Raw genomic sequence first — 9,001 nt, forward strand, 5'->3', positions numbered from 1 at the left:
GGCCGAAGTACTTAAAGCTCTCAACAACTTCAAGTGTCTCATTGTTGTGTACACAATGCATGTATTCTACTTATGGTTGGTTTTCAATAGCATAGCCTTTGTTTTGGATCATTTTCAATCAACCCACTATGCAAGTAAAAGTTCTCAACAAGGACAACCAAAAGCTTTTGTGCATCCTCCAAAGTGTGTGATAGAAGCACTACATCATCTACATACAACAAAAGCATGATTATTGCATTGCAAATAGTAACCTCTTCAATGCCTTCTTGTTGTATAAAGTCAAGTACCATTTGTTCCAAGGGATCGATGCATAGACCAAAGAGAGTTGCTAAGAGTGGACATCCTTGTTTTACCCCAATAGTGCTTGATTTTTTTTCGAAATTCCTCTTCCAATGTGCAAGAGATGCACAATTGAACCTTTACTACAAATTACCATGAACAACGTATATAGTGGATGAATATCCCAACAATCTAAAGCTCAATGTAGGTTGGGTAATGACAACTACTGTACAAAAATCTTAGAAAGATATGCCATGCAATGGGAGTGCATCTGAGAATGTCCTTAAAACATCTTCTATAATGCCTAATGTAGAATGACATACATCACATTAGGAGCAAGAAATATTCTTAATTGTGAAGGTGAATTTCTGCCCATTTGTCTTTTCAATATGTGTGTGTGTGTGAGTGAGTGAGAGTGAGAGAGAGAGAGGGAGGGAGGGAGGGAGGGAGGGAGCTGAAAATTATTAACCTAAAATAACCTAACAAGGAGGCATCTAAAAATGCATTCATTTCATATTAAGGATAGGTTATGAAAAACATGCTAAAATGAAATTAGACATCGAAAAGAAAAATACAACAATTTGGACTTTTACTATAGTGACTTAAGTTTATAGCAAAAAAAACCATAAGCGAATGTGAATATATTAGAAACAAAATGATGGATGTATCACCTCTAATAAGACTAAAAGAAAATTTCTTTGTAATTTAAGGCCAAAGCTAAAGCTAATAAAAAGACAAAAATTAATCCCTTCACTTTGATGTAGCTTGCAATAGTTGAGCATAGAGAATCTCATTCCATGTGTCAGGCACTCCAGGTAGACACCAATGTAAGCAATCTTGAGTTCCATTCTTCCCTTTCAAAGTGGACTTTGAAATGTGAGCTTCATCTCGAAGTTGAGAAAGCCAAGTGATGTTCAAGAGCTTAATGGTCGTATTATGTCGACCTAGCATATCTTCGACAACATCAAGGTGGGAAGGACTTGATAAATTTCGTATGCTTATTGAGTTCATGAATCTATAGTGGATATTATCGCATCGACCTCCAGAGTTCCACTCCCCTCCAAAGAAATGATGAGGAGATAAAGTCCTGTAGAATATTGTTGCTGTAGTTGCACCCGATTTGGCTTGGAGATCTAGCCAATCCCTCAATTTGGAGATTGCAACATTGTATAATGTAGCAATAGAATCCTTGGTCATGTTTATATCTAGTGGCTTTTGTTCAAGGTATGGTTTCCACCTATTCCTAGTGAACTTGTTTAGGGTCCAGTGAGGACCAGTGTTCAGAATAATGACATCAAGTTTATCAAGGTTGGAGGAGAGGAAACTTGGTGGGTGATCCAAATGGAAAGCTACATCTAACATCTGACTATCGATGTTAAAATTGCTCGACGCAGACGTAGAAATAGAGAGGTTAGTTCCATTTGTTGGTAAGCTTTCAATATGGCACAATGTTGGAGACCAGGAGAACAAGATAGTAGTTTTAGTTTTCTCAAAGCGATATGCCCAACTTGATGGTCTTATGGCTTTTGTGTTGTTCAGTTTATTAGATTTTACATAAGGTGGGAAACCAAATTGTGCACCAACATCCAAGACATTGTCATAATCATCCTTTCCTTGAGTGAGAAGGCACATTAAAGATTGAAACTGTTGTCGACCTAATGAGTCTCCAATGAAGGCAATGGTTCGGTTCTCCATCCTATGATCATGCAATAAAAGTAATCAGGTTAAGATAGAATCTCTCTCTCTCTCTCTCTCTCTCTCTCTCTCTCTCTCTCTCTCACACACACACACACACATGGTGGATTGATTGTTGCATATGTTGAGTTCAAGACTTGTCAAATTGAGCTATAAGGTCCCACATGACTGGTCCATCAAGGTCGAGGGTTGCGGGGCATAGGTTCTGCTCCATCTATCTGCTATCAATTATTTCTCGGAATAATCACTGCAGTCAATCATATGCACGCCACCTCAACTCACGGAATGTTAAACTCTGCAAGCCAATAGCGATCATCCAGGTCAGCTCACGGAATTTCCAAGTGCGTAGAATCCTGACATGTTAGCTGGCGGAATTTGTGCTGACCTGCTCAGCCAGTCGGCCCTCACCATTGACGATCGAGAATGGTCGCCTAATTGACCATTCCTGTAATCAGAGCTCCTGGCCTCCGTCGATCGCCCATGATTAACGTGAATGGTCAATAGGCGACCATTCCCTTTTGTTACACTTGAAGATTGAAGATTTGCAAGTACAACTTCATGGCCTAAAAAGAGAGAATGCTAAAAATAACCCACCCCCATTTAGATAAATCTATATTCATCATTTTGTAATGAAACCCATTGCAATTATAGCTCTCAGGAGTTCTTCGAGGTTTTTCACAATCATTACATTTTCATTTTCTTTTAGTACCATTTATGGTATATTGGATGCCCAAAACATGTAATTAAGATAAATTTGATATGTCATATAAATCAAGTTAGCCTATAAAGGATGTCAATATAAGCCCCTCCTCCCCCAAACACACACACACACACACCAAACACAAACACTACCCACCAACACCCCCCCCCCCCACACAGACACACATGAAGCCATAAGCCATGCCTTTGGAGGAAGGTGGGGGGATGGAAGGGAGGCAAAGTGCAGGAGTGTGGCTGCCAGTGAAGAGACTCATAGAGGAAGGAGCGATTCGAGTGGAGGCGACATGCCCACATGGGTGAGAGCCAACGCTGGCAGCCGTTGCCTGTGTAGAGTAGCTTCCTACGTGTGTGCACCCACACGCCCCTGCTGTAATCGCACGCTGCTCCTGTTGCAAATGTTTTTAAAGTTAGAGAGAGAGAGAGAGAGAGAGAGAGAGAGAGAGATCTTTTATAGAACTTACTCTTTATATGTTGTACAAAATGTAAGAATATACCAAGATGAGAGAGAGAGAGAGAGAGAGAGAGAGAGAGAGAGAGAGAGAAAGAGAGAATTTGTACCATGGTAGGGACCCCTCAACACTATCTCACAACGAACATGGCCGGGAGGGGATCAATGGCCCATTTTAAATTCGGAGAGCGGGGACATCGTGGGCCGTCGATCTTGAGACCTGCCGCTCGAATTCACCAATCTATCCGAATTTACAAAACTAACCTGAACTTACAATACGGGGGCTTTATCATAGAAGAAACACATCTCTCAATGCTTTCAACAAGCATGTGCCGGTGAGGTGGTTAAGGTGATAGGCTTGCAAAGATGGTGTCCCAACTTCGAATCCGAGGGGAAGGGAGAGAGAGGGGCTCGAGGAGAGGGACACCCGAATTTACATGTTTTACGTACCTGAATTTACACAAAGCGGATCGGATGGTCCCGATCACACCTTCTCTTTGAAATAGACGTGGGCCATTGATTTCCTCCCATCAATGCTCGTGTGAGATAGTGCTGTGGGTAAGTTCAAGAGGGGAAATGGGATGAAAAATGTACCGCATGGTAGATTGGAAGGTTATTGCATTTTCCTCTTTTTCACTGGCTATGTGTGTGTGAGAGAGAGAGAGAGAGATTTTAATATCATAGGGTTATCCCAAGACACCTCTGGATCGTGGGACTATTCCTGACGAGGTTTGAACTCAAGACCTGATACTCGAGATGATAACCTTTCTCCCTTGGGTGATCAATCCTCTCATACGCCCGCCCACACACACACGCACGCACGCGTGCGCGCGCGCGCACATACACACGGAGAGAGAGAGAGAGAGAGAGACCCGTTTTTTGGGTGATGAGATGGCGGACGCTGTCGTGAAAGGATCTGAGTCCACTTAGGCTCATTTTGAGCTGAAGACGATGATGATGATCGAACTGCTCCATTGATCCAAGGAACACGAGTACGCATGAGCTCGTCACCAAGCACACCGCCAATAGTACAGCATTCCAACGGCCCCTCCACCGCTCTCTACTTCCACTGATACTCATGCAGCGACGTCCAGCTGCTGCAGCTGAAGGTCTAATACTGGTTACCCTCTTTCGATCTGCGCGCCTGCCGTTCTTAAATATTGCCCGACCTGAAGAGACTGTCCGCCTCCATCCATTCCACAAATGCAAGCTAGCAGCTGCGGCCATAGCAAGCGCAGAGAGAGAGAGAGAGAGAGAGAGAGAGAGAGAGAGAGAGAGAGATGGATTGATTCTGCGTACCTCGGGTAGAGTTCGTGGTGTGGATAGTATTAGATCACTCAGGTCTCTGGAGTCCATTGTCAACTTTTGTTCGTGCATGAGTGTGTGTGTGTGTGTGTGTGTGTGTGTGTGTGAGTGAGAGAGAGAGAGAGAGAGAGAGAGGGAGAGGGAGAGATATGGTGTGGATAGTATTAGATTACTCACATCTTCAGAGTCCCTTGTCAACTTTTGTTTGTGCGTGTGTTTGTGTGTGTGTGTGTGTGTGTGTGAGTGTGATAGAGAGAGAGAGAGAGAGGGGGGGAGGGAGAGAGAGATCAGATATGGCTCTGCTACCGACGTAGTCGTTTTGCGTGGTTGTTGATTGAGGTTGGCCTCTTGTTGGTGGGTACGAAGTCGTCCTCTCTTGATGTAAGGCAAACGCCCTAACAAGGCAGGGGCCGCAGGGCCCAAAAACGGGGCCGTTTCAATCTTATTCACTAGCATGTAGCTCAGATGATGCACATCAGCCATTCATTCTTTGATGTACCTCCACATATGATCCTTATTCCCTCTTGTCTAAAGCTTCTTTTGCCTTCACATTGCTGAAGCCTCAAGTTTTCTAGACAACACGGTTAAATTTGGCGCGCTAGTGCCTATGTGGCACTAACCAAAGTCATTGATTTTGTTGATCTCGAAATTTTGAATGGTGAGTGCTTCTGTCACATACGCACAAGCGCTCAAAACTTATCATCGCCCCTTTCTAGAGTCTAGAGGGTGAAGGCCTATCTTCATCTCTCTAAGTGAGTCAATTTTAATTGTACATAACAAGGCTACATATGACTTGTGTGTGTGTGTGTGTGTGTGTGTGTGTGTGTGTGTGTGTGAGAGAGAGAGAGAGAGAGAGAGAGAGAGAGAGAGAGTACTAGCTCACATTGTGACCCTTCAATTCAAAAATATAGTGTGAATCAAACTTATAGGGTGGAAACAGAAATATAAAAACATAATTTACAAGCTAATGCGGTTGGAACTTGGCTCTAATTAATTAAGCCGTGTAGACAAATACATGTGAAGAGACCAATGAAAAATAAACAAATGGATCAATGCATATTATGATGGCCACTAAAAGGGAGAAAAGCATTCCATGTTGTTTTTCTTTACCTAAGCCATCATAATATGCACAAAGCAATGCATATAATTGCTCGTGAAATAGGAAACAAGGTGTTTGTACTAAAACATAAAATGAAAACCCTATCTACCAAAACCGAGTGTAATCAGCGAGTAAACATAACCAGACAAGGGTTTGCTCGAAAGAAGCACATCAAATAAGATATGTTACTTTTGCATGGGTGAAGAAAAAATAACAACTCAACATAACCAATTGGCCACTCCTCTCCACTTTACTACTTAAAGTTCAAGATTAGCGACATTTCAAGAACATTGCTTACGCAGTGGGAGACATTAACATATATTGCATATACAAAGCAAATATCTTTGCACCTTTTTTTTCTTGCAAAACTCACAATTTGTGAGTGAATTGTATTAAGCACATCATAAAAATTTCAAAACAGCCTCAAGCTCAGACCGAGCCTTGAGGTGTTGAAGATGTCTACCGCCTCTCATCGAGGATAATCATAACCGACTTTACAAAGTAGGTGAACTATAGTTCTAAGCTTTTTCTCACAGGTTGACAACATATATTTAAGAATCTTGCTACATCAAGGTCTCTCTCAAACACACGGCAGTTCCTCGCCTGCCATATATAGTGAAAGAAGAAGTACCTGACAATTTGAGTGCAAATAAGAAGAGCATGACTTCCCATCTTCTTGCCACCTAGGAATAGATCAGTCTTGAAGAACCTGATTTGCCATGTCCTTTGGACCCACTTGTAGATTTTTCTTGCTAGGCCTTGATTGCCTAGCATTCCATGAAAAGGTGGTCTAGATCTTCACTAGCTATCTTGCACTCCAATCAACGATCGGACCCAATTCCTCTTTCTTGGATCTTTACGCCTGTCGGTAGAGCACCCCACATCACCTTCATAAACTACGGCCCCTTTGGCTTTTATATGTTCTCCATACGACTTCCTTCCATTGTTCTTTCGGCCATTGTCTCTTCCATATTTTTTTGAGGGGGACTAGACCAATTATTCTCGTGCACTAATGCATGGTAGATGCCTTTAGAATGGGGTTTCTAGAAAAGACTACTTCCGGGCCATCTCAAGGCGTTCCACTTAAACCCAAATTCACAGATTGGCATTACAACCTTGTTTAGCTCTGTTATCACTATGTTGCCTAGCAATATCTCATAGACATTTAGTTGATACTGGGTTGCCACCAAATCAATGGTTTTCTAGCTCTTACTGTAATAGTCCCAGAAGTGAACAAGTCAATTCACACCCTTATTATTCACTTTCCTAGTAGCTTCTATAAATAGGGGTTTTATGGTGGTCCTAAAACTTTAGCGAGCTAGGAGGACCAGTGCAAGATGGATTTCTTGAAGTACTTGGTTACTTACCCCCACTCCAATACCCCAGCTTCTCTTTTGCTCTTTCAAGGGGAGAGTAATGCCACTGGAAGGGTAGGACCAAGAGGGGGCACGACTCGCTATCCATGTGAGTCAAGGAGTCTCCTTAAGGTATGCTAGGAGCCTACAAGAGGAGAATGGTTGGGTGGAGAAAGGCATGCAGTTAGTCTTGTGGTCTCACGGTGAGCTATGTTTTGTTATCACCACACATTTGAAATATAATCAAAATATCATATTAGAAAAAACTATCCTACTTAGGTCGCCATTCAATGTTAAAGTAATCTATGCACATTTCACATTTTTATTCATACTTTTACCATCGCAATAAATCATACAATGTACATAACAATGTTTTTGGGGATTGGGGTGGGAAAGAGGGGGTTTGGGGAGGGGGGGGGGGGGGGGGGGGTGAGTGGGGTTGTGATTTATGATCCTTTTCAACATTGAAAGGAAGTGTGAGAGTTGCTTGAGGTACTACACTTTGAGAGACATCTACATTCACAAGTGCATTTGTCCTATTGTATTTGCCCCACATTATCCAATACTACATCTACAAAGATAGAAGGCATGTACTTTGAATGAGAGGTTCCCAAAATAGTGAAGAGATGGGGTTTGTAATGGAAGATACCTAGGAAGTGGGCCATGTATGCAATCGGGGATTGGAATGGAGTGAGCTCTTTGAGTGAGCTTTGAAGTGATGTTGTTTTAGAAATTGTTCGACTTAACAAATCTAGCTAGAAAAAATTCTCGCTCAGAAAAGAGTTTTTCGAGTGAGCATTTGTAAGGGCGGTGGTAATGCGTGTGCTAGTCTCCACCCAACCGTGCTATCTTATAGCCTCCCCCTAGCGTACACACTATTCGGCCATGCCGGTGGCCTTGCCCATAGGACTCTTGTCCTTACATTACCCCCCCCCTTGAAAAATTGTTTTCATCCTCGAAAACGAACATAGGAAAATGTTTCTTAAGTGCGGAGACATTCTCCCATGTAGAACCTTCTTTAGGTCTATCTAGCCATTTTACCAACACCTGTCGTCTGACATGGTGTCTGGTGCAAAGTTCATGAGAATCCAAAATCTTTTCGGGCTCATGAGGAATGCTTGGTGGCGCGATAAGGTCAACCAACACATTTGTGTCAATCACATTATCATCCTGTCCTAGCTGTTTTCATAAATGGCTAACATGAAAAACAGGATGAACTCGTGAGTGCTCTAGAAGAGCTTACTTATAGGCCACTCGACCTATACGTTTGAGAATAGTAAATGGTCCACAATAGCGTGGTGAAAGTTTAGCAACTTTTCTCGTCTTCAAACTTTTAGAATGCTCCAGAACTTTGAGGAAAACCTTGTCTCCTTCTTCGAAAGTAGCAAGACGTCGATGCTCATCTGTGTACTTCTTATATCGATCTTGAGCTTGCTTAACATTCTATCGAGAAACTCGAAGCATGTCAAAATGGTCTTGGAGAAAATCCTTCGCTTGTTGTATCTTCTCCTTAGCCAACCCCACCGTAACGGGTGATCTAGGTTGAAATCCATACAAAAGCATAAATGGACTAAACCTTGTAGTCACATGCTTTGAACTATTATAAGCAAATTCCAATATAGGTAAGTAGTCTTCCCAATTGGTTTGCTTCTTGCTAACGTATGCTCGTAGCATATCCTCTAGCACTTAATTAACTCTTTTTGTTTGACCATCCGTTTCTGGATGATCAGCCGTACTTAGATTAAGTTTAGTTTCCGACTTTTGGAGCACAGCTCTCCAGAAGTGATTATCGAACTTTCGATCTCTCCCACTAATGATACTAGCTGGAAGACCGTAGAGTTATATATATGCTCTACAAATAGCCGTGCTAATTTCGGTGTCTTAACTGTAGTCTTAGTGGGAATGAATCGACCCATCTTTGTGAGACGGTCTACAATTACCCAAATGGCATCATGGCCACGATTTGTAGTAAGTAGTCCTACTACAAATTCCATAGAGATACTCTCCCACTTACCTTGTGGAATCTCTAAAGGATGTAAAAGGCCACCTACCTTGAGGCGCTCTACCTTATTAACTTGGCACTGTTGGCAGTTTAGTACG

At 42.3% G+C, this 9,001-nt stretch overlaps 1 protein-coding gene across 1 annotated transcript; it reads right to left on the minus strand.

The window, feature by feature from the left end:
• Positions 1-905: 905 nt before the first annotated feature.
• Positions 906-4,435, minus strand: LOC147447383 (protein trichome birefringence-like 14). Its single transcript, XM_086523197.1, has 3 exons — positions 4,015-4,435; positions 2,879-3,080; positions 906-1,975 (listed from the first exon to the last, which is right to left on the minus strand). The coding sequence occupies exons 1-3, from the start codon at positions 4,367-4,369 to the stop codon at positions 1,030-1,032; spliced, it is 1,503 nt and encodes a 500-aa protein (XP_086379323.1). The 5' UTR covers positions 4,370-4,435; the 3' UTR covers positions 906-1,029.
• Between the last annotated feature and the right edge of the window lie 4,566 nt (positions 4,436-9,001).

Source organism: Adiantum capillus-veneris, chromosome 11, assembly GCF_014529385.1.
Source record: "Adiantum capillus-veneris isolate H3 chromosome 11, ASM1452938v2, whole genome shotgun sequence".
NCBI classification, from domain to species: Eukaryota; Viridiplantae; Streptophyta; class Polypodiopsida; order Polypodiales; family Pteridaceae; genus Adiantum; species Adiantum capillus-veneris.

Coding starts and splice junctions, on each gene's coding strand:
- LOC147447383 (XM_086523197.1), bottom strand. CDS start 4,369: ATGGCCGCAGCTGCTAGCTTGCATTTGTGGAATGGATGGAGGCGGACA. Junction 3,081..4,014: donor TCTCATCACCCAAAAAACGG/GTCTCTCTCTCT, acceptor CATTTGCAACAG/GAGCAGCGTGCGATTACAGC. Junction 1,976..2,878: donor CCCCCCACCTTCCTCCAAAG/GCATGGCTTATG, acceptor GCATGATCATAG/GATGGAGAACCGAACCATTG.